This window comes from Protomyctophum parallelum (assembly GCF_964188405.1).
Source record: "Protomyctophum parallelum genome assembly, chromosome: 1".
In the NCBI taxonomy this organism is placed as follows: domain Eukaryota; kingdom Metazoa; phylum Chordata; class Actinopteri; order Myctophiformes; family Myctophidae; genus Protomyctophum; species Protomyctophum parallelum.
Genome location: NC_139697.1, coordinates 85,702,238 through 85,729,262, shown reverse-complemented (window position 1 = coordinate 85,729,262; position 27,025 = coordinate 85,702,238). Strand labels below are relative to the sequence as shown.

At 42.2% G+C, this 27,025-nt stretch overlaps 1 protein-coding gene across 8 annotated transcripts in view; it reads left to right on the top strand.

Moving 5' to 3' along the window:
• The window catches only part of auts2a (activator of transcription and developmental regulator AUTS2 a), a 369,856-nt gene that overhangs the window by 61,751 nt on the left and 281,080 nt on the right, over positions 1 to 27,025 (top strand). For all 8 annotated transcript variants that reach the window (XM_083775547.1, XM_083775549.1, XM_083775544.1 and 5 more), the window contains exon 3: positions 18,600 to 18,827. In XM_083775547.1, the coding sequence (XP_083631673.1) occupies positions 18,600 to 18,827 (228 nt within the window). The remainder of the gene's footprint in view (positions 1 to 18,599; positions 18,828 to 27,025) is intronic.

The following is a 27,025-nucleotide window of genomic DNA, read 5'->3' as shown; positions in this document are numbered from 1 at the left end:
CACAATATCCAAGATCAAGAACATGTCAACACATACAAACCAAGGTGTCTGGCTTTACAACCCAGATACCCTGAATAGCTCTGTCAAGTGCAAGTACTGCACTCGTGAATGTACTATAGGCATAATACAAGTAAGACGTGCAAACGCGGGAAGCGAACGCAGCTCGTGTGTGTGTGTGGTTGTGTGTGTGTGTGTGTGTGCGCGCGCTACAGCTGCGACCTCTGGTGGCGGGCGGGTGGTGTCACAGCGGGACAGACAGACAGACAGACAGACAGACAGACAGACAGACAGACAGACAGACACACACAGACAGACAGACATGATCTGCAGGGTCTCATAGTTAGTGCTCATTGCGTTCGCAATCATTGAACTGGGTGGGAGAGGGGAGTTGCACCACTCAGTTCACACGGGTGTGATTTCTTCCTTACTCCAAGCCCACCTGTATAGTACTCATGATGCAAAATATGATGTGATATGATACGTGTAGTCCATGGCACTTTATATTTGGACCAATTGTATGTCCTCTCAGGGTGACGGATATGAATGAAAGACCCTGCTAGCTGAGCAGAGCCTCACTCACATCTACAGTCCCCCTGATACTGTGTCTGCTACCAGACAGGAATCAACGGGCCGTGGATCTGGTGTGTAACAGTCACAGAGACAATCAGGAAATCACGTCACCATGCACAGGATATCCTCTGAGGCCCTTGCTTTTTCATGCAACTCCTAACTCTACTGGAAATTATGATGAGAAATGTTCCAGGATATTGGATGGGGAGGGAGAGAGAGAGAGGGGGAGAGAGAGGGAGGGGGAGAGGGGGAGAGAGGGAGAGAGAGAGAGAGAGAGAGAGAGAGTGAGAGAGGCAGGCTCGTGTGCGCTTTTTAAAGAGGGAGAGGATGTTTGATCTGTCAGTCAGCTGATTGTATCAATCAGCCTAGCTTCCTATTTCTCATCCACATCTCAGCTGATCAGTTCATCACACATTCATGATCCAATCAGAATTCACGCTCAAACATAGTGGTCCCTTTAAATACAGCTTTATAGAGAGAGAGAGAGGCTTGTGTGCGCTTTTTAAAGAAAGAGGATTTTTGATGGGTCCAATATTGCTTAGTGACTGCTGTAGGATCTAGGACACGTGTGCGTGCACACACTGTAGGAAGGAGGACTTCTATTTTAGAAACATGTTATCCTGCATGTTCCTGAGAGCTGAAAACAGATGATTTTTACCACCCAGTAAAAATTTGGGAGCGGGATGAAACAACCGCTTAAATAGCTTATTTAGTCAGCCTGTGTCCAGACAACCCCCGTCCGCTTGGGTAGTACTGCTTCCGTAAGATTGCATTGGGAAAACACACACAAAAGCTATTTCAGCCCTTGTTTCACCCCGCTCCAAAAACAATTCTATCATCTGTAGCTCTCAGGAAATACCTTTAGTTTTTGGATATGATACAGCGAAAAGGGTTTTCTACACTGCTCTTTGAGGGGCTCGACCCATTTCTACCTATGCAGGGATATCCAGACACAGAACCTCTTCTCTGAGCTCATAGCGGAGGGTGAGGTTCCAAACGGGTCTACGTCCTTAACTACCCTCTCTTGTTTTCCTATAGTAGGCATGGTGGGACTGAAAAGTTGTTCAGCCTATTTCTCCTACGCAGTCATTTCAAACAGCCAATGAATATGCCCTTTTTAGAAATTCCTTTGTATTGTTATTCCTTTTTAACCCTGGGCATAGATACATGTAGGCCTGTGTATTGTAACATGTGGTCTGTGGGCTTGTTTGAACCAGCATTGCTCAGTGCATGGCCACAGAATGACCCACACAGGTGTCTAAACTGTCTATATAGAGTAGACATCAGTGTTGTCTTTGGCTTTGTAGTATGTCATCTGGGAAGACTCATTAACATAGCTATTTCATTACACTGTTACACTCAGTGCTTCACTTTTAACACTATAATAGCCTATAGTTCAGTACTTCTAATGCAGTCAAGTCAAACAGTTTGAGAATTTACAGTATGAGGGCTTTCATTATTGTACTGTGCATAATGTTCGGAAATATATATACAGCAGCATAATACCAGTAAAATACACAAATGTGGCTATAATACGTATAGCCACATTTATTTGTGTATTAACATCAATCTCTTTTTTTAAGATTGATGTTCTTGGCTAACAAAAGTAGGAAGCACAGCACAGCAGTGTGGTGAAGATAAACTAGTTTTTTTTTTACACATGCTTGTTGTGGAATACTAACAGGCAGTTAGTTTGGACTTCTGGAAGCAGATTTTGGATAGTTATGGCACGCACCCAACCCATGAGCTGAACTTGTCACGAGCACATTTGCGCTCGTGGTTTGACTGGCAGGAAGGATTGTAGGCAGTTTAATGATCTCCTGCATCCCACAACCAGTTGCTAAGCAACGTGTGCTGTGTGTCCGAAGCCATGTTGTCCCAAAAGTGGCATTGTTCATGTTTTACTGAAAAACAGGCAGAGATGGCACCACCCATTGATTACCCTGCTGTGGTAATCACAGAGTCCAAGCAAAGAAGGTTTCTTGGTGCAGACACCAAATTAAAACATTGGTGTAGTATGGAGAGAGACAGCGAGAGATAATGACAGTATTATACCAACAGCTCTTACTGTCTGAGAGCAACACTCTCAGCTGAGAGGAGTTTGATGCAGCTGTGAGGAGGAGTGAAACCTACTGAAAGGAGCCGGGCCATCGGGAAAGTATTTTATCACACATCATTCACTTTCTCCCCGAGTCAATTTTCATTTGCAGTGACTCACAGGGGGGGGGGGGGGGGGGACTGTAATTAAAGTAATGAAGCACAGCGTTTATACAGGAACATGTTAGTAATCTGCATGTCTAAATTGTAATCAGCTGTCAGTCAGCGGATTGTATCAATCAGCCTCGCTTCCTATTTGTCATCCACATTTCAGCTGATCAGTTCATCACACATTCATGATCCAATCAGAATTCACGCTCAAACAGTGGTCCCTTTAAATACGGCTTTGCACTCTCTTCAGCGAATGTGAGCTGCCTGCTCGCATTCGTTGATGCTTAGACGCCTCCTCCACCCCAGCCTCCACCTTTTGAGCAGAGTCTGGCATAGGCTAAAACTCCATCTCCCAGTGGTCTAGTGCATTGAAACGGGGATAGACTCCCACATCCGGGCTGATACCGACAATAAGTCAGAGAGGCTTATTGACGGTTACTTACTTAATTGGATGTTGTGTTTGAGATTATGCATTTTTTTTAAGCTATAACACATTTGTAAAGCCAATTAGAGGTGAACAGTACGGAATATCTTTGTTTGACATTCACTGCCACATAATTAATTTGTACCTAATTTGGTGTGGGAAAAAAATCGAAAAACAAACAGTGGCATTTGTAGCATTTGTGGGTTTACCGTTCTTGTTTTAATAACTAAGATATACACTGGGGGGAAAAAATAAGAAGAAAATAATTCATGGTCAGATAACGCTGGCTATCTGGTGATCTCCTTTCTACCTTCGGTCTAATCATTTCTGAGATTGTAACTTCAAAGCATTGAATCCACTTTACAATGCCTGTCAGACCACAGCATATTTCTTCTTCATGCAATTGGGATTATCAGGACTTTCTTTGTAGTACCTTGTTCGCATTCTGCCATTGTTCTCTTGTGGGCCACTTCTAAATGGTAGCCGATGATGGCTTGATAGATAGAACACACACAGGCCAATAAGCGTCATCAACAGTATCTGTGTCACTGTTCACTGCCCATTTAAGGTCTACTCCGCTCTGGTTGCTTAAACAGTGATTAACGTGAAAACCCGGGCTCGACAAGCTATCTGATCCTCATGTTTATTTGATCAGGGTAAATGTTGTGCATACATGCGCCTCACACTGCATAATGTTTGCTTTTCATTAACGTCTGGTGTTACCTTTGAAGCTTCGATGTGCCGTCTGCAGATACATGAAAACATATATGCACTCATTAGCATGGATGCATGCACAACATAACATAACACATAATGCATACACGTTCAGACACACACACAAACACAAACACACACACACACACACACACACACACACACACACACACACACACACACACACACACACACACACATATGCCTGCTGTCCATTCCTCCAAACCAGTACTGATGTAAACATAATATTTTTGTATATGTGTTACAGTATGTACATCTATTCTCGGCTAAGCATTGACTTGTTACAAAATTAAATAATAATAATGTTTCTTTGGTGTGAACACACCTTAAGACCAAATAGATTGGATTTCAAAATGTAACATTTTTAACCTGTGTCTTTAAGTCAATTTAACATAATACTTGTCAGCCAATAGTGGGATTAAAACACTATCATCATATCATACTATAATTAACCGAATGTCTGTCCGTGTGTGTGTGTGTCTGTCAGAAACAGTGCCTAACTCCTTACTGCCTGCACCAATCACTGCCAGTGGCATTCACACAGGCATTGACCATATGCATATGGAGGGCGTAACGAAGCCCTTTTTTCAATTTGACACATTAATGATTATTAATTAATTTATTAGTCAATTACAAACGCACCCGGGTGCAGTACCCTTCACGGCCACAAGGGGGGCAAATATCTCACAACGGGTAAGGACTAGTACAAATAAAAGAGTCTTAAGCCTGGTCTTTAAAGGCGAATTAAAAGTCTGTCACTCAAAACTTTGTACTAGATTAAACCAATGGGGTTTACAGATTTTGTATTACGACCCTTGAAAGCCTGAAGATTTTGTTTATCTGTGACAGTATTTCTTTCCTTCAAGGCTTCTATCATTATAATTTAGTGGCAAATGTTAAGACCACCAAAGAGCTCTAAAATCTACCAGCTTTGAAAACCATGAATCCATTATTTACTTTTGTGATAAATGCAACAGCCACAGCTATAGTTATGCATGGGCTAGACAGGGCTTGAGCCCAGCCAGGGCCCCCTGGCTAAAAAGGCCCTGAATATAATGATTATTTTCCTTTTTTAAATTATGCTCTAATTGTATAGTGTAGCCTACCGGACAATCCAAATCTGATGAATGTTTTATCAGACCATGTCAGCGTAGTTGAGCTTCCCTGCCAGGCTGGACCAACTGCATACACCCAGTCTTCGTCCTCTTCATCGACTTATTGTAGTCATCTTCATCTATGCTTGGGCCCGTTTAATTGGCACTTGTTGCTACATTTACTATTTATAATTGAGCCAATTGCACGTCCTCTTAGGGTGACAATTATGAATAAAATACCCTGCTAGCTAAAATCTAGAGAGCATCACAAATCTACAGTCCCCCTGATACTGTGTCTGTTATCAGACAGGAATCAACGGGCCGTGGATCTGATGTGTAACAGTCACAGAGACAATCAGAAAACCACGTCACCATGCACAGGATATCCTCTGAGGCCCTTGCTTTTTCATGCACCTCCAGACTATTGGAAAAACAGGGTTCCTTTCTGCTGAGAAATGTTCCAGGATATTGGATAGATTTTTGAGAGAGAGAGAGAGAGAGAGAGAGAGAGAGAGAGAGAGAGAGAGAGAGAGAGAGAGAGAGAGAGACCAATTAACTCTCAATTTTAGCAAAGTAGCAAGTGGCATTAACGGATGTCAGAAGAATGTAGTGGATATAAATCGCTCATCTCCAGCCATCAATGACACTTTCAGGGAGATTAACAAGATAAATGAAAACCTGAAACTTGCATAACATGCTGTCTGGCTAAATGCTGTGTGTTTGAATAGCCTACTTGAAAAACACAAGTATTAAAGGGATTGTGACATTTTCTGAGCTCAATTGCACCCAAAAAACCTGAACTTTTAATATTCTGTAGATTTTCTGTGGTCTGGGGTTTTCTGGCTCAAACAAGTGCTCTGATTTTCCTGCTGTTTGTGATGTCGCAGCCTGCAAATCCCATTATGTCAATGGGATTTGCCAGCAGATGTCACTGTTTTCACAGTTTTGCCTGTTTTCATTGCGGCTCAAAAGGCTTCCAAACCCCAGAGAAAACTCCAGACCACAGAAAATCCACTGAATGTTCAAAGTTCAGGTTTTGAGTGTAATAACAGAAAAATTAAAATAAAAAAAAATTAATGTCATGAAACCTTTAATGTTTTACATTTTGATGTGATGAATGAGGTCCTATCCCCTTTGTACACTACAGCCTCCAGTTGTGACTTTGTCTGGCATCTGAACATCCTTTATCAAGCGCAATGTTGTGCACAACCATACATGCTAGAATAGTGTTGTGCACTTTCTCTGCCGTGTACAGCAAAATTCTTCCCGCTGATCCAAAATAGGGCTGTGTGCAGCCTGACATAGCCTGTGTGCTTATTTGTGCATGTAATGGTTGAACTGGCACTCCTGCTCTGTTGCAGGGTGTTGAGTGGGGTTACTAGGTATCAGTGGAGCCTGCCTGGAAAATGACAAGGGGGGTCCTTTTTGTGGGCGTGGCCAAAAGTGGGCGTTACCAAAAGGTGGGCGTGGCCAAAAGTGGGCGTTACCAAAAGGTGGGCGTGACAATGGCCGTCAGATTTTGACAGCTTCAACTTCGTGTTAAAAATAATATAACCCAATTGACTCCAGTCCTCTCTGTTTAATTCACTACAGTAAAAGCATTACTTTTGCACAAAAAGCACTTTTGGGTGACACTACAGCTCTTGTCATTATTTCTGGATACAAAATGCAATCATATTCACCACAATTGCCCAAGAGATGGCTTATTGACATTACATTCCTCCTGGATAGATGGTTGTGAATGGCCCATTGACATCCCACAATCAAAATAGGAATAGCAATGGCCTGATTGATAGCTAAGATCATTGTTCCAGACCCCTTAATGAACACCTAGGAATGGGAAACTAAACTGAGTTCAAACCATATTTACATTTTTTTAAATTCTAAAGTCAAAAGTGCCCCAAGTTGAAGAATCACCCACATATATCTAACTATAAAGTGCTATGACTACATAAAAAGCAATTATAGTGCTGTCTAGATTGATTTGGTGTGTGTGTGTGACACAAGTACAGCACAATAACAGTGAAGATGCATATCTACAAGCTCACATTAGCCTATTCAAAAGACAGTGTTTGGCAATGACATCTGTTTTACAGAAGCTAAGAACATAACAGTGGAATATATCTATCTATATAATGAAACTATATGTATAAACTATGCATATAACCATGAAGTGCTATGACTACATAATGTGTGGGGTCAAACTAGGGGTTTTTCATTACTCTGAATCCATTAAAAGCATTACTTTTGCACAAAAAGCACTTTTGGGTGACACTACAGCTCTTGTCATTATTTCTGGATACAAAATGCAATCATATTCACCACAATTGCCCAAGAGATGGCTTATTGACATTACATTCCTCCTGGATAGATGGTTGTGAATGGCCCATTGACATCCCACAATCAAAATAGGAATAGCAATGGCCTGATTGATAGCTAAGATCATTGTTCCAGACCCCTTAATGAACACCTAGGAATGGAAAACTAAACTGATGCATTAGGCCTGTGTAAATGTGCCAAATGAGAACAAATAAAAACACTATATAAATAAGATTTGTGTTGTTATTTTCGCTTATTTTGAGCTTGAAGTTGTTTTCACAACTGGTTGCTTATTTCTCTCGCAGAATCTGGCAACATCATTTGTTGTTGACGGTAGCTCTGTAGGCTAGGCGGGCCAATACACTTTTACAAAATACCATTGTTAATATTTCCTTCTCTGCTATTTCTGTTAGCCAGTTAGTACCATACTAGTATTATCTTCAAAAACGATCGGTTACAATTAACGGATTTTATCGCGAAATTGGTTTAGCAAATTACTTTACTAGCATGGAAGCACTAGCATGGAAGCTGTAGTTGGCTTTGTTAGCAAGGGTTCCCCCACACCAAACAGACACATTAGCTGCCTGCACACAACACAAATAGTATTGTTGTTGTTACTTGTTGCATTAGAGATAATAGATTAGCCTACTTAATTTCTACACAATTAGATAATGTAGAACCATTGTCATTTTGATCGTTTGCCTGTTATCTCTCCTTGGTAGCTCTGTAGGCTAGCCGGGCCAATACACTTTTACAAAATACCATTGTTAATATTTCCTTCTCTGCTATTTCTGTTAGCCAGTTAGTACCATACTAGTATTATCTTCAAAAACGATCGGTTACAATTAACGGATTTTATCGCGAAATTGGTTTAGCAAATGACTTTACTAGCATGGAAGCACTAGCATTACTTTAGCAGGGAACCTTCACTCAGTTACTCTCTGATGTTTGACGAGGGTGTCCCCCCATGTCCTGCGTGGGGGGGCCCACTCCAAGCGGGGGGGGGCCCACTCCAAGCGGGGGGTGTGTGTTTACAGTCTAAGTGCCTCTGAGACTGTCTGAATACAAAGCGACGGTCTGCGCATGCGCGGTCAGACTCAATCGGGGGGGGGGACACTGTGTCAATGCCACAGACAGGGCCAGGCGCGCCTGCTAGGTATTCCATGAGGGGATAATCTTTCTCACCTAGCACATGAATCACACCAAAATGTTTTAAATATTAATTTTGCAGTCACGGTTAGTTACTCACTGAGGACATGAGCAGTTTTTGCACTGCACCCTCCTGGAGATGTGTCCCTATAGAAAAATCCACGGAGCTCTGTCCTGGGCACAATCTGCAGCTGTAGCTGCAGTGTCAAACTAAAGCACAACCTGACACCGCAGCTATGATTGCATAGAGTTGGCCTACAGGTTTGTCAAGCATCATTGTACGGAAATGTAATATTGGCGAGAATAGGACTTGCCGGACTGTTGGCATCATTCTGGTAATGTTTGGCTTTGACATACCGGATCTGTCAGGTTTCTCTCCTTACCTAAATTCCAAAATTTGGAAAAGCAATTTAATAGCCACTCATCACTCTCCATGAACAGATCTCTGTGGTTCAGAAGAATTGTCTTACACGTGTATGGGTTTTCTAAAAGATCCAGATCTGGCATTGTCGATCAAATCTGATGAATTTCAAAGATCTTTTATATAGGAGACTGATAAAGCATATAACCTACCTCATATGTAACATTGTTTTAAATTGCTCAATTTTAATATATATTGTACATAATATACAGTAGGTAAAACTTTAGGTTAGACTGTAGGAAGGAGTACTTGTTCTACTGTATATTCGGGGCATGTTGTCCTGTGGTTTGTGCTTCAGCTGTAGCTCTTGGAGCAATAATACAAAACAATGTTGTCTTCCTAGCCGGTTGAGTGCATCTGTCACTGTTCTCGTTGATCTAGAGTTAACCAGTGGTAGTCTGTCGCTCCTTCAACAGACATGCTACGTGCTAGCGTCCTTAACTACCGGCTTTTATTTTCCCTAGGCATGGTGGCACTCAAAAGTTATTCAGCCTTTCCTACTCAGTCATTTCAAACAGCCAATGAAATGCCCTTTTTGCATGATTTTATACCTTATTAGCCGTGGGCATAAGCTGTCAGTTTACACTCCTGCGTATTGAAACATGTGACATAGTTGACTAGTTTGAACCAGCATTGCCAGTGGACTCAGACTGACCCACTGAGGTGTCAATACAGATTAAACACAACATTGTACTTCATTACACTGAGACAGTGTGTGCTTCACCACTAGAAATGTGGTTGATTCCTAGTCTGTACTTCTAATGCAAAGTCAAAAGGGTTGAGAATTTACAGTTTGAAGGCATTACAATGTAATGTTTCAATGTACTGTACTGTGCAGTGTCATGAATGTTATATAATATAGCAATGCATTATGCCACACATAATACACATAATACACACAAAGACATACTGTACACGTGGCGAATAATGCTTTGGGACTGCCGAGCCAATGCAGATGAATGATGAGAATGCGAATGCAATTGTGTGTGAGGTGTATTCATCTTTCATAGCTTATGCAGTCAGGCCGGCAGGAATATTTTTGGAGTAATGACATCTCATAACAAGCCTGACTTTTGCAGCCACGTCTTTGGTCTGTATCAAAGGCGGATTGTGTATTATCTTGGATATTTCGGATGAAATCTCTGGGCTGCGGTGGTGTGTGGTCTTATTGGATCATATTGGTTGATATGAATCTCCTCTGCAGCAGCCGCCACTGCTGTCCATTGTGCTGACCTGTAGTTACAGTTTGACCATAATTGCTACTATCCACTTTTTTTGCTGCAAGGATGCCTGACTTTTACCCATGATGGCTGTGTGTGCCTATGTGCGTGCGTGCGTGAGTGCCCAAGATCTAAAGAAAGTAGATTGACTCACTCTCATCCCAACCTATACCAGATTCAATGATGTAAAATCTTTAGCAAATCCTGATTCATCATGAAGTTGTAACACCTCTCAACAATGGCGACCCCATTGAGCCAAGTGGAAAGGTGGCACCATCTTGTGAGATTTGTCGTAGTTACTTTTCAATGGTGTGATGTCACATTCTCTTTTTCCAAGCCATTGTCATGGATCGAAAATAGGCTAGCCTATATACAGTACAAGGTCACTTGTGAGCTTGTAAATTGTCTATTTTCGGTTTTTGACATGAGGCACAACAACCAAGTATAAATCAAGTTGTTATCAGCAAGACGCTACCAGCGCTAGCTCCATGTTCCAGCACACTCTGGAGCTAATATTCTTCCCAAGTCTAAGCCCTACAGGTAAGAGCCACATTATTATATACTGTAGGCTACAACGTACTGTAGGTCTAAAATTGCCTTACCCTTTAAGGTCAGCCTAATGGTTCTCATCCCCCAGTCCTTGACTCCTTACCCCTTTAATTCCAACATCCCTGCTTTTATTGTGGCAATTTCTTTTGCCATTTGTTCCAGTTCAGTGGACACAGCGGCAGTTTCAGCCATTGCCTCCTGAGCAAAATTGGATAACATGGTTTGTCTTCTCAAATTAAGTAATAATAAAGATGTTAAGTCTACTCTGCAAAAAAAGAAGAAGAAAACAGCATACTAAATGGCAGTGGCAGTGAATCTCTATATATGGATATTCCTCTGGATGTTTGTTTGGTTTAAGTCTTCAAGCCTGTTGCATTGTAGTGTTAGTCTTGGCATCATTGTGTTTTCTCAGCTTTAAAGCAATGCAGGATGTTGCCAAAGTTGTTGCTGGCTTCTGAGCAGTCTGTCTGGCCTGTCTTACTGGCTGCTGCCAACCCTCCAACTCTGGAAGCCATTGTTGAGCAGCAGTGTGTTCCACATCGCTCTGATGACAGATATGGATTGGGTTGTTGTTATTCTCTGGTGTTGTCTTCACTCTAAAATAAACACTGTAGCTGTATCCATTAACAAACACGTGTGTTAAAGTGGTGTGTTAAATGTTCAAACATCGCTCCAGGGATTGAATGTAGTATTCTAGTACCAGCAGCTAGAAATCTTTGAACATGTTGATCATACTCAGCAAGAAATCAAGCAAAAATGGTGTAAATTTGGCCGCGACTTCAGGGAAAGTTCACGGAAAGTTTGATTATATCTTTGTGTATGTTGCTTAAGCATTTTATCTGTATCCATATCCACTAAGTCCACTCAATGTAAATATTAATATTACAACTCAATCTTGCCAGCAGTTTGCAAGGAAGTGGAACATGTGATTGTCTTGGTGGTGGGAAGTGAATTAAAGTAAACTTTTGACTATTGCTAAATGCAACAATTATTTTGAGTAATATTGCACCAAATGATAATACATTTTATAGTCCTAATATACAGCAAAGAGAGGATGACATTGAAAGTATTGGAATTCTGAGTGTGCGTGCGTGCGTGCGTGCGTGCGTGTGTGCGTGCGTGCGTGCAGTTTCAATACTTTTACTTCTACTCCATGACATGAGTGAAATATTCTACTTTTACTCCACTACAATTATTTGGAAACTTTAACTACTTTGTAGATTTTCAATATTATTACAAGCCCTATCTTTGGATATTTGAAAATAGCCAATCTACAAGCTCACAAAGCGTCGCAAAGATCTGCTATTTTGAAATTATTTGTATAGGCCTACATTTTGAGCACTTGTGAAATGGGACATTCTGTGTAATGAATACTTTTGGTACTTAGGCTAAGTACGTATATTATTTTGTGAGTTTTATTTGTAATTGAGTATTTCTACATTGTGGTATTGGTAAGTACAAAATGTGAGTACATCTTCTACCTCTGCTTGCCACATCAGGACTGAGACGGCTACAAAAGTAGGACAGTGCTCCTCCATCAGTTCATTTCATTGGAAATGGTTGGCTTGTAACATCATTCTCGTTACTCCTAGATATACATTTCCAGCACCATAAGTCAACATAGTTTTACGACCTACCTCTTGGCAAGTCCCTGAACTGTTTTTGGAATGCAGATGCACTGCATTGCCTCTGCCACTGACATCTGCAAATATAATATGCTTATGTAAATGTACATGCAGTACAAACCTGTGTCTCTGTTAAAAAACTATATTTTTTTCCCCCATTGAACATTTAAAAGTTTCTTTCTTTTAGTTTTTGTATTGCATGGTGTTAATAAGTGAAAGTGTCTCCAAACTTTAGATAAAAACATCAGTAGTTTGTCATTTTGCACAATATTATGAAGGCAATCCACACCTGTATTTTAAGATACCGGTAAGATAATCTGCAAACATGACCTCTCAGTTTAATTTGATCAGGAAAATGGAGGCTGATGAGTGGAACCAAAACGAAGGTTTTTTTTGTCTCCGCTATGCCAATGTATATTTTCGCACCTGTCCGTCCGTGTGTCTGTGTGTGTTCAAGTGTGTACAGCGCAGTGTGAAACTGTGCTCGCACACTCCCTGGAGACAAGTGCACAACCTCTGCCCCAATTTTCCACATCAGCCAATTATAGCGTCACCAGAACAGCAGGCGTATTTTTGCAGAACAATTTTCTTATATTACTCCTACAGGTTTTGTCCAAACATCATGCAAATCGGTACACATTATCTCTATTTGATCAAGATGGATCTGCCTGATTTTTCATATTCCATCCTGATTGGCTAAGATTGCCATCTAAAAGTTGTTCGCTTTGAACAAAATGCCTCAAATCATGCTGCGTCTGACTGCCATGAAAGGCTGATGAAGAAATGTCAATTGGCCTGTTATAGCGCCACCAGGAGGCCTTTTTTTCAAAACATCACGCAAATCGGTACACATTATGTCCATAGTCAATTAGTCATGTCATCAAGACAAATGACTGAATTCTGAACAGTTCACAATTACCTACATGACGTCATGACCTGAGCACTTTTTGTAGTTATCAATCTGTATTAGCACCAGCGTTGCTCAGTAAATGTTTGTGATTTTTGTTGGAGCACAGACTAAGCAATATTTGTACAATATTTGCTTCAACACACACACACACACACACACACACACACACACACACACACACACACACACACACACACACACACACACACACACACACACACACACCTCTCTGTCCCTGTCTCTTTTCTGCATCCAGTTTGTGTACAATAATTAATTAGTCTCGGGGAGGGAAGTTGATCAGGCTATTTTGATCACACTCCCATCCTCATCTCTTCAGTTAAGAGCACTTCAGCAAAAACCCAGCTTTGTGGGAGGTTCACCAGAGAAGCATATGAATGAAAGAACAAACATACGCACGCACACGCATGCACACACACACACACACACACACACACCATTGCACAAAACTCAGTACTTAAATAATAATACTTTTTTTTAAATAATGAAGTAAAACAATGATTGCTTTCCATAATTATTGCTTTTCCCCTCATTGAGTTTTTCTAGTGTCAGAGAGTAGTGTAGAGTGGCTTATTCAGCCATTATTTCTCACCTCAGCTAAAGTGCTATAATTTGTCTGCTACAGCAGAGCTTGTTCACTTTTTATCTGTGAATTGCTTATGACTTTCTTTCGAATAATATTCAGCTTCTCATAATTGTATCTGGCTTACTGTGTTGTTCATGTACTGCAGCCAAACTCTGTCCTAATATATTAAATCCTAGTGAATAAGACTTTTTTGAGATGGTAATTAAGTCCTTATCTGCTTTGATAAGACAATTAAGTTGTTGAATGTGTTATCGTTTATTTTTATTGTTATAGTTTTTTTTCTACTTTTCATTCATATAGAGGGTATCCATCCACATGGATGAAGTGAGTGGCAAATCGAGTGGCAAAGTCTGTTTAACGTCCTTTAATGTAATCAGATGGGACTTTTCTGTGTGGATGTACAGTATGGGCTGCCAAGGCCAGAAAGTAGTTTTTTGCCACTCAGTAGGCGTTCGTTAGCCTGGCTAATATCACGGCAGGCAATGTTTTTTGCCAACGGCTGATTCGGTCTGGCTTATTAGCCAGGCTAGGCGTTCGTTCCCTCATAACTTCTGGGTAAGATGACATTGATGATGTCACACGCATACCCTCTATTGCATTTATTGATTGAAAACTGGTGAATTAGCTGTTAAAAAAATATTAATTGACAAAAAGAGATGGAGATACAAGGTTAATGCCCGAATCCAACTCGACCCCGCCCGACGTTTTCGGGCCGGACCTGGCTGAAAAGGTATGCTAATTAGTCGGGGGACCTGAGCCTTGGGTTCTGTGAAAAAGAAAATGTGTTTTGTGTATATTTATTATGAAGAGGGCTGAGCTGCGCTGCACTGACCACTGGATGGCCTCTGGTTTGTGCACCAATAGCCATTCAATCTACAAGCCCACTGAAATCTATAATGCATCATTCACAATCTAATGAGTTTAGTATTTAGAGATGGGTTCTTAACAGGGCCATAAATCAGACAGTGGAAGATAGAATGAAAGGCTTTAGCCCATTTTAGGGCGGGGGGGGGGGACTTTACAGAAATTAACCACCAGCTTTACATGCTTTATGTCTGTATACCACTGTATGAAAACCTATGTACATTCAGAGAAAATAGGAGATCTACAGTATGAGCTAAAAACACAACGAAAACTTGTTTATCTGCTATTGTGAGCTTGTAACATTTGCTGTTTTTGGCCAAGAGAGGCAATACGGGAGGGGACCAAGTATAGACCCCTGGGGGACCCTGGTCAACCGAAGTTTAGAGTTTAAAGGAGTAGTTCACCCAAAAAATTACAATTACACACCCCATGGAGCCTTGAATTCATGGAGATTGTATTGTTTTCCCTCTCGCATTACTAAGCCTAATAATGATGACTTACTGTAGGAATACGACAATAATCTCCATTAATTCAAGCCTTCATGGCCATGGGGTGTGTATTTGATAGAAAATATACGTTTTTTGGCAGGTGAAAACCTGGCATACAACAGCCCATGAAATTCAAACAGTCATGATTGGCTGTCCCCCTAGATCATGACACGCTGCACCGCGGAAGTCGGAAATCTGCACTCACCACACTCTGCACGCCGCATCACGGAGCGGCTGACAACAGCGGCTATGTTATGAGCTAACTGGAGAGCAGGAAAGCCATAACAAAACACTGTGATTGAACCAACAAAAGAATGTGAAACGAACGAAAACAACGGATACGAGGTTGTGACAGAGAAACATACGTTTAAAAAAAATATATATATAATAATAATAATAATAATAATAATAATGATAAAAGGGGGGGCATATATAATATACAACGCAGAGCGCCTGTTTCACCTGACAGTTAATTCTTGTTTTTTGTGAACTACCCCTTTAAGAGTTTAAGTTGTGTTTAGTGCCAACATGGCTCACAAAACACACATTTCTGACCATTATAGAAACTATTGCTGCGTAGTGCGTACCGTTGGATGATGTTAAATGAGATAACAGTATGTATTCATTCAAGAAAGGATGTCAGAATCTAAAACCTTCCGCCTTCCCACCCTTCTTGATAGAACTGCATTTCACAAGGTGTCACATGTCATTACTGCATAGTACATGGCAGTTTCACACCTGCCCTGTGACACTTTGCCATCAAGGTCACTTAGGTGTGGCGGTTGGCCCACTTGCTATACTCCCTGAGGGTTCTTGGTTGGCAGCAAATCCACAACTGTACAAAAACAATCCCTCCTTAAAAAATTATGGAATTGATTTGTTCCATAAGTTTAGCCTTGGACGGCACAGTACATTACACGGTCTCCCAGCGGCAGATGAGTTGTTGTATCGATTGTTCTCCTGTCAAACCAATATAGGCTTAGCCTGTCTGTGTAGAAAAACTATCTGTCAATATTGGAGTTGTGGTCATATCGTGTTAGTTGCTTTTCAGAATCCAATTTTCTCTTAAGAAGAGAAATCTGTTGTCTAGAGGTTGTGTGCTTGACAGGCAAGGTTGAACTTCATGTAGTGCCGTTACTTGACGTTTGTATCTTGACCTGTGTGTTTCTGTGCTCAGCCTTCAGTGGCCCTGAAGGTAAATATTGTATAAATGTAGTGGAGATTTCTTTACACTTCTCTATCATGTCTCCAGTCCACCACTTTATCACCAGAGGGTTCTGTATAGCTACAGCATGTTGTGTGGCATGTCATTCTTTATCACCAGAGGGTTCTGTTATTCTGTATAGCTACAGCATGTTGTGAGGCATGTCATTCTTTATCACCAGAGGGTTCTGTATAGCTACATGTTGTGAGGCATGTCATTCTTTATCACCAGAGGGTTCTCTATAGCTACAACATGTTGTGAGGCATGTCATTCTTTATCACCAGAGGGTTCTCTATAGCTACAACATGTTGTGAGGCATGTCATTCTTTATCACCAGAGGGTTCTCTATAGCTACAACATGTTGTGAGGCATGTCATTCTTTATCACCAGAGGGTTCTCTATAGCTACAACATGTTGTGAGGCATGACATTCTTTATCACCAGAGGGTTCTCTATAGCTACAACATGTTGTGAGGCATGTCATTCTTTATCACCAGAGGGTTCTCTATAGCTACAACATGTTGTGAGGCATGTCATTCTTTATCACCAGAGGGTTCTCTATAGCTACAACATGTTGTGAGGCATGACATTCTTTATCACCAGAGGGTTCTCTATAGCTACAACATGTTGTGAGTCATGTCATTCTTTATCACCAGAGGGTTCTCTATAGCTACAACATGTTGTTAGTCATGTCATTCTTTATCACCAGAGGGTTCTCTATAGCTACAGCATGTTGTGAGGCATGACATTCTTTATCACCAGAGGGTTCTGTATAGCTATACAGCATGTTGTGAGGCATGTCATTCTTTGCTTTATCATGTTCCCTTGCAACTAGTATACTGTATGTATTCTATACAGTAAACACCTGTCACCTCTCACTGTGTGATACTTAACCACTTTAACCACCTGGTAAAAAGTTTCCAAATGGTGAAAAGTGAGCTTGTATTTGTTTCTGTGTGACGTTGTATTAACACATTTACATGAAAGATGACTTTGAAGAAGTAGTCATGTATTATGGATTATTTATGTATATTACAAACTAGTGTTGGTATTGGTATGCAAATCTAAATGGTCAAAACTTCATATTGTTGCAATGCTTGTGGAACTCTACATATTTTTTGTGGAAATGACTAGCTTAAAATCTTTAGCCATATTTAACCATAATTAATCAGACCATTTGATAATAAAACTGTTAAAGTTGTAGTGTGAGGGAGATTTAGCAGCTGAATAGATTCAGTCTTACACCTGGAAGCTGTCCAATGTAGCCACAGTCTTGCACTGTTGACCACTAAGCACACCCTAAAACAGTTTTGGAAGTGCTCCAGGGCAATTATTCACATCCTGCCTTGACTTTTGATGCTGGCCTGTGGTAGTTTCACACAGAAACCTTGTTACAAGCTAATTATTATCAATTAGTGCAGTGCCCGTTCTGCTTGGAACATGCACTCCCTTGGGTTGTCAGCAACACACCCGGCAAGTGTGAAGTCGATCAGATCAGCGTTTCACGAGATGCGCGTGCCTATTTGGAGCATGCTGGTTCTGGAGAACCACTCATCCGATCAGCTTCACACTCGGCATTGCACTCTCTTGGGTCCTCTGCAATACAGCCAGGTGTGAAGTTGATCGGATGAACGGTTCTCAAGATATGTGAAAGATAAACGACTGGAATTTAGACGTACTGTACTGTAGGTCTTTTACATTAGGCTACTGCCACCTTAAGCTGTCATAAACAGCGACGATAAACGACCAGCGACCACTGATCTGAGCAAACAGGCAATTGTGAAGTTAAGTTACAAATAATATTTAAGCTGTAAAATTACATTTATTCATTAGTGTCATCTTTTTTGTCGTTTACTGTACTATTAGCTTATTCTCATGTTCTTGCCCTGTATTATATCATTTATTTGTATCAATATTTGGTTGTTGAATGAAAGCAAAATGGGCATCTCTGCATCTTTCCCTTATCTACTGTGTATCTGCTGCCATTTGTAACTGTGGTGCAAGGACTCCTTTGACCTTGCTGTCTTACTCTACATTGGAGTATGTGATTTTTTTTATATATAGATATTGCAGCACTGAAATAAAATGAGAAAAGTAGTTACATTCTTCCAAAGAGAACATACAGCACAGAAACACAACCTGATGAAATGCTTGCTTCCTTAAGTTCTAATCGTAATATAATCCTCTCTGTCTCTTTCTCTCTCTCTCACTCCCAGAAGGACATAGCGTTGCAGCCACAGGAGTGTAGCAACAACAACCAGGCAGCACCACTGCACAAGAGCAGGCCTTCCTCCAAGGTCCCCAATGGCCTGAGCCTGGAGCCCTACATCAACCACCACCACCTCCACCGCCACCGACCCTCGGACCAGGAGAACAACCCCCGTCTGGCAATTGTGCTTGGAAAGAAGAAGAAGAAGCACCAGCCTCACAGGAAGAACACCACGGTATGTTTTGAACTCTCTTGTATCTTTGCCTCGCTGCTACAGCACAGCAATACAGCGCCCCCCCCCCCCTGCTTTCAAAGGCTGTTTTGAATGTGATTTGTTCAATTAATAGCCTCATTTCGATTACCTTTATCTTGAAACGCCAGGATGCAAAGGGTACATTTCTTGTTGTTGCTGTACAGTCTATGAGACTCTGGACTGAAGGTGGGCCTATTGTAGTTCCTGCGAGGGTGTTTATAGGACGTATTTAAAAATGATGTGTGGAAATGTCACAGAGGTTTTCCACTGCCCACAGACTCACTTCTCACAGCGGTTGTCTTGATTATCAGCTCAAGCTTGTACAGAGGCATTGAACAGGATTGTAGAACTGCACTTGTTCGCTGATCATTAGCGGAAGACACGGATGTCTGGCATGGCAGAATACAGTCAGATGTAATCTTCAGAGGGTAATTCATGTTAAGCATTAAGACATCTCTTCACAATATTCACAATAGGCTGATAGGTGTGCCGTACATTATGCGGTGCACGTATGGTGATGTCCCTAGACTCCCTGTTTGGAGCCTTGCCGCCTTATGGGAGCAACAATGACACATCACACTCCTGTCGTGTCTGGGTTAGCACACTGTCACCAGCTATTGGTTTTTGGGGTCATTGTCAATGAAGTGGTGCTGTTATTTTTTCTCCGGTACCGCTGTTGGATTTTGTGGATTGCTTGAGTCATAATTTAGATGTTTTTGATGATGAGACTTTTTGGACTGTTTGTCAAACTCTTGTTAGTAGTAGTTAAAGTTGTGATGTCGAAGACATGAGCAAGGAAGTGCTGTATATGATAGTGTGGATTAGGAAAACCATTGAGTAACATCATAAAGAAAGAACTACCCCCATTAGCAACCAACAATTACAGTGGGGTTGAATGAGCAGACATGATAAGGCAGGCATAGTTAATGTTTACACAGCACAGAATCATAGTAACACAAAAAACATGCAGTTAAAATGTGAGACTTTGCAGCGTTTTATTTGTTTTGGTTTGTTTTTGCTGTGATGACAGCCTTCATATTTCAGTACACTGATACCGCAGTGTGAAAACAGATGACACAATAACTACAGTGCTGTACATAATTCATTCATTATTTAGTTACTCAAGTATTTCCGTTCGCTTCGAGGGACTATGTACGGATTGTACGCATTCAGTTAGGTGGAAAAAAAAAGATTTGAGATGCCAACTAACATTGAAGTAGCAGCATCCTGTCCGGGAGCTGTTTAGATTCTAGATCTAGACCATCCCGGCTGTGAATGTATAGGTTGATTCTACCTGTATTTGCCTGTCTGCCACTTCTCTCCGTGTGCCGTCTGGATACTGCACACAGATGGTGCCACCTGCCACTTTCTAAGATGTCTGACACCTGCAGCGGCACATGAAGCCTGATTTATATTATGTTGCGCGCCAGTGTCGTATTCAGAAAATAGCAAATCTACAAGCTCACAATGTGTCTCACTGCTACTCATTGTGAGCTCGCTAGTCGCTACACCTTCATTCGACAAAGTATAATTCAGGGTTAAATATTGTGCATGTACATGAACGCGCAGTTCAGTACATATGCAATTTTATTGCATATGTGAACTTGGTGTCTTGTTTTATTAAGCATAATTATATGGACACCACACTCATGCTAACGTGTGTGTGTGTGTGTGTGTGTGTGTGTGTGTGTGTGTGTGTGTGTGTGTGTGTGTGTGTGTGTGTGTGTGTGTGTGTGCGTGTGCGTGTGCGTGTGCGTGTGCGTGTGCGTGCGTGCATTAGTGATGTTAGTTAGTTAGTGTTTCTGCTGGTGATGGAAGGGACTTTCTTCCCTGCTGTCCCTACAGCCTAGTCAGCCATCCATGTAGAACTGATATGGACAACTACAGCAGCTGTCAAAACCAAGTGTCTGTGTCGAGACATGGATGATACATGATACACAACACACGCGCACAAGTGCGCACCCACTCGCCCACAGTGAGAGTACATGTCTTTTTGGTGTCTTTCACTCTCTCTCTCTCTCTCTCTCTCTCTCTCTCTTGCTCTCTGCATCCCTCAGTCACTCGCTCAACATTCCCCTCACACACATGCACACAGTGCAATCCTGAATGTTACTTTTGAGGGGCGCTAGCCCCTCCTATATACAGGTTTAATGTTTGTCTTTAGTTCAATGTTTAACGCCATTGACAATGAAGGAAAATTTAAATCATAATGTGCATCATTATGTCATATAATTCATATTGTCTCTTTATTTTTAATGGTGTTTAATGTTTGTGTTGGCACCGTTTGTTTTACATCACCATTACATCACCTAATCAACATGAGTTAGACTTTAATATATTAGTGCCCCTCACTTCACACAGGTGTGATTTTTGAGTGGTGCAACCACTCCCTTACGGAGCTATGTGTGTGGCTGGCTGCCTGGCTGGGTGGGTGGGTGCCTAGGTCTGAGCACGAAAATAGCATGGTTGTTTTTCACCACCTGTGCGCAACCTAACACACACAAACACACACGCACATTAACTATATGATTTCGGGTGTGTCAGTGTCAGTACAGTACAGTACAGTACAGTACAGTACAGTACAGTACAGTACAGTACAGTACAGTACAGTACAGTACAGTACAGTACAGTACAGTACAGTACAGTACAGTACAGTAGAGGGTACAGTAGAGGGACAACCCACAGGGTAACTGTCATTTCTCAACCATTTCGGACGTGGGGCGGCTCCCTGGGCGCGTTCCTGGGTGTCTGGATGCTCCGGGGACTCCCTGGGGACCCCCGGAGACCCCCACATGGTAACTCTCTCATTTCTCAACCGTTTCGGATGTGGGGCGGCTCACCGGAATCGGCCCGGCACCCTGGTTGTGGTCCTCTGGGACCCCCACACAGAGTTGTACCACTCACTTCAGACCGGTGTGATTTTTACTTGGAGACCATTATGGGTCAATTTTTACATTCTTAAAATTAAATTAACACTCCGGATGTGACACCCACCCACATACTATATTAGTAGTAATGCGACTGGGTGACATATTAAATCATATGGCCATGGTATCATCAATGCTAATATCTATAGTACAGTGTCTCCATGTCAAGTTGAAGATTTTTTAATGTTTTTTTTGTGGCTTTCACCTTTAGTTTTTATATATTTTATGGAGGGTCAGACAATAGGCTGACAGGAAACGGGGAGAGAGATGGGGGGAAGACATGCAGTAAAGGCATAGAGTATTAAAGGATAGAGACTGATCTGGCGCGAAGCTCCGCCCCCCCCCCCCCCCCCCCCCGCTATTCATGTCAGTGGAAGTTGCTCAGTGGCGTTTTGAAGCACCCGGAAGGACCATCTACTTCCACCTTTTTTCGCCGATTCAGCATTTGGCAAATGCGGAAGTGCAACCGAGCGCTCAATGTTAAAGCCCAGCTGCACAGGGTTTCCTCGTCATTAATCCACGGGTCCACCTGCAGTCCTTCCTCTTACCACTAGAGCCCCGTGCTTCAACGTTGGAAAGCCTCACTGGCCCCTTGAGTAAAGGCCGTCGGGATCGGGAGTCGAACCCGCGGCACACTGCCAGACTGGATTACAAGTGGTATCCGGAGAACTCGACTCCGACTCGCCATGGTTTAGTGCATTTTATTTTACTTCACCTTCATTTAAATTGCATTGAATTGAGAGATAGAGAGGATAGTTCTTTAGAGTTTACACTAGATGTAGGAATGCTAATGTTTAAACACCAAACTACCGAAACAATGTAATACATTAGTAAACAATATATATCTTCGGTATCTGTTTAAGTCAGATGCTGCTGATGACGTGATAACAAAGAGCATAACAGTTATAACTAGACAAAGTGCCAATCGGCACAGGTCTCCACCAGGGCAGGTCAGGTTGTGGCCTCATGGTGGCGCTATAACAGGCTGTTGAGGAAGATTTGGGCCGGAGGTTCGTGTTGGAGGGATGCAGGTACAATGTTTTTCCATGTGTGCATACATAAGTTGTATACAGATCGATGCAGTTATAGCTAAAAACAGGAATTGGCCTGTTATAGCGCCACCATGAGGCTGATTTTGAGGAAAAATTTGTGGCATGTCGTCCTCGGCCTAGTGAAAATGTGCGTGTATAATTTAACGGAAATTGCACACTGTGTTTGTGATTTGTGGCCTTTTTTCGAAATGGACGAATCGTGTGAGCTTTGGAAGCCAATCTTAGCCAATCAGGATGGAAGATGGGAAATGGTGCCGCTCCGTGTTGATCACATGACTATGGAGATAGTGTATACCGATTTGCGTGAAATTTGGATAAAATCTGAAGGAGTAATAATAGAAAATGTGTTTTACATATGTCGGCCTCCTGGTGGCGCTATAAAGAGCAGATGTGAAAAATTCCAGGCAAAGGTTTTTCCTTGGCCTCTAGGGAGTTGGCATACAAAGTTATCCACAGATCCGTGCAGTTAGAGGTAAAAGCACTTTTCGGCCAGTTATAGCGCCACCTTGAGTCTGAGTTGAAATTGTTCATGTGGCATTTTGTCCTCGGCCTAGTGGGAATGTGGGTGCACAAATTCACGGAAATCACGCGATGTGTTCATGATTTGCAGCATTTTGTTTGAAACTGAGCACTCCTGTGAACTTTGGAAGCCAATCTTAACCAATCAGGATGGAGTCTGAGAAATCTGAAAGACCGGTTTCGTTGAATGGCTCTAGAGAGACTGTGTACCAATTTGCATGATGTTTGGACAAAATCTGTAGGTGTACTGTGCAAAAACTTGTTTTGCACAAAGCGGCCTCCTGGTGGCGCTATAACAGGCCGTTCTGGAAAGTTTGGGGCAGAGGTTCATCGTTGGCATCCAGGGAGTGTGTGTGCAAAATTTGGCATCGACCGGGTTAACGGTGGCCGAGATTAGCTGCTCACGGACACACGGACGGACGGACGGACACACGACACGGACGGACACACGGACGGACGGAGTGCAAAACATACTCTCCCCACATGCCTTCGGCCTGGTGGAGACAACTAGATAAAGTGCCAATCGGCACAGGTCTCCACCAGGGCAGGTCAGGTTGTGGCCTCATGGTGGCGCTATAACAGGCTGTTGAGGAAGATTTGGGCCGGAGGTTGGTGTTGGAGGGATGCAGGTACAATGTTTTTGTTTTGCACAAAGCGGCCTCCTGGTGGCGCTATAACAGGCCGTTCTGGAAAGTTTGGGGCAGAGGTTCATCGTTGGCATCCAGGGAGTGTGTGTGCAAAATTTGGCATCGACCGGTTGTGTGTGTGTGTGTGTGTGTGTGTGTGTGTGTGTGTGTGTGTGTGTGTGTGTGTGTGTGCGAGTGCATGACGCGACTTGGCTTGTTGTAGCGCCACCTTCAGGCTGTTGAAAACTGTCAAGTGGCATTTGTTCCTCAGCCTAGTAGGAATATGCGTGCACAGTTTCATCGCAATCGGACGCTGCGTTGAGGAGTTGTGGCGATTTGTACAAAGCGGGCTACTCCTGAAAAGTGTAGGAGCCAATCGTGGCCAATCAGGATGGAATATGAGAAATCAAAAAAACCTGTCTTGATCACATGACTATGGAGATCATGTGTACCGATTTGCGTGAAATTTGGATAAAATCTGAAGGAGTAATAATAGAAAATGTGTTTTACATATGTCGGCCTCCTGGTGGCACTATAAAGAGCAGATGTGAAAAATTCCAGGCAAAGGTTTTTCCTTGGCCTCTAGGGAGTTGGCATACAAAGTTATCCACAGATCCGTGCAGTTAGAGGTAAAAACACTTTTGGGCCAGTTATAGCGCCACCTTGAGGCTGAGTTGAAATTGTTCATGTGTCATTTCGTCCTCGGCCTAGTGGGAATGTGCGTGCACAATTTCACGGAAATCACGCGATGTGTTCATGATTTGCAGCATTTTGTTTGAAACTGAGCACTCCTGTGAACTTTGGAAGCCAATCTTAACCAATCAGGATGGAGTCTGAGAAATGTGAAAGAGCCGTTTCGTTGAATGGCTCTAGAGAGACTGTGTAGCAATTTGCGCGATGTTTGGACAAAATCTGTAGGTGTACTGTGCAAAAACTTGTTTTGCACAAAGCGGCCTCCTGGTGGCGCTATAACAGGCCGTTCTGGAAAGTTTGGGGCAGAGGTTCATCGTTGGCATCCAGGGAGTGTGTGTGCAAAATTTGGCATCGAGCGGGTTAACGGTGGCCGAGATTAGCTGCTCACGGACACACGGACGGACGGACGGACGGACGGACGGACACACAAACGGACGGACACGCGGACGGACGGAGTGCAAAACATACTCTCCCCACATGCCTTCGGCCTGGTGGAGACAATAAACCGTTGTCTTTGGGGCTTTGAGGGCAAATTAGACATACAGCCATTTCATTTACTTTGCAGCTTCCCATTAATGCAAGATTGTTTTATCTGTGGAATAGAGAATTTACACATTGACCCCTGATGTGCAATAGCTAAACTGCAGTATGCATAATTGAAAAGATGATCATTTTGCGCCTTTTTTTGCAGCAAAGGGAGTGGACAAATTACGTGATTATAGTGTTATCTTGCAGAACCACAGTTTGACTATTATAAATCACCTAAGCATTGTCCTCCCACATGGTTACATTGTAAGTATTATTTTTTTTACCATGTAGCTATTCTATAATAAGACGGGTTAGAGGCAATGATTACTGGGGTGGAGTAATCATGTTGTGTTGTGTTGTTACTGTGCGTTTGACTAATTCACTTGACTCAACCAGGTTTTGGCAGATGCAGGGAATCAGGACTCCCTTTACTTTGACCATTTTCCACTTAAGCCCTATATACTTTGTTATACATTGAACTGTGAAAACAGCTGATCCAGCTACTTGGAACAGCTGATTCTGATATTTATTTACAGTACATTCCCAGAATCAGTCTGGGTAAAAATGGTTAACCCATTCTGACCTGAGATCAGATTCTAAAAATGTCTTCTACATATGTAGAAGACATTTTTAGAATCTGATCTCAGGTCAGAATGAAAATTGTCAGGATATCCTGACAATTTTCATTCTGACCTGAGATCAGATTCTAAAAAATGTCTTCTATGTCAGTCGCTATTCTATTTTTCAAAAATAGCAGACCTACAAGCTCGGTGGCGCGCTATGAGCTTGTAGATCTGCTACTTTTAAATAGCTAAAGCATAATGCAATGCTTACACCAAGAGGGGTTCCTGCCTAAAATGGGTTAAAGAAGGAAGAAGAGAATGAGAGCAGGTGAGAAATAGAGAGCTTAATGATGAGCTTAGCCCCCATTCTCTCCTCCAGCGAGTCTACAAACCAATGTGTATTTTGTCTGTTTCTGGCACTGATCCAATGTACAGAAGAACTCCCAAGAGAGACTGTATAGGCTCTCAGGGTACGTGAAAAGAAGTAATTCCCTGACAGTGTAGTTGCCACTCTTGTGTGTGTGTGTGTGTGTGTGTGTGTGTGTGTGTGTGTGTGTGTGTGTGTGTGTGTGTGTGTGTGTGTGTGTGTGTGTGTGTGTGTGTGTGTGTGTGTTGTTTTTATCTACTAACTTAACAGTTTCCGTGCCGGGAATGGATTACTCCAGGTTAATGTCGCTGCCGTATCGGACATACCCGCCTTTTGTTTTATGTGTTTAATCCGCCGTAATGTAATGAATCAAAAGAAAATCCGTCTTCGTCGCGGAGTATGAGACTGGATGCCTTCGCTGTGATGACGAAACCGGAAATCGTCACATGCTGTGGGCTGCTAGGGCTTCTGGGAAATTGAGGCCAATGGAAATGCATTGGGTGCAACGCCTCATTGAAACCAATCTTGTGTGCGTCTTCCGGGTGCACCAAGATGGTGGATGCTACACACAGATCATAACAAACCACGGGAGCTTTTTTTGATGGATTTTCGCGGATTAAAAGCCCAAATAATTCAGCGTATGCTCTAAAGGTAATACAACAATCTCGGCAGTGAAGGGGGGTTGATTAAAATGCGGGTTAATCGTAAAAAACAGTCAAACTGTTAATGTAGTCTTCACCTGTGAATTTGTTTCTTCTTGTTTTACCACAGGAGAATAAGGAGATGCACTGTTTAACATTCCTGCCTCCACATGTCCCATTGTTTTTAAAGGATTTGACCAGAGAGCGAGGCCACTTGGGGAATATCCAACCACGAGGTTATGCAGCTGGTGCTCGTTTATGTGT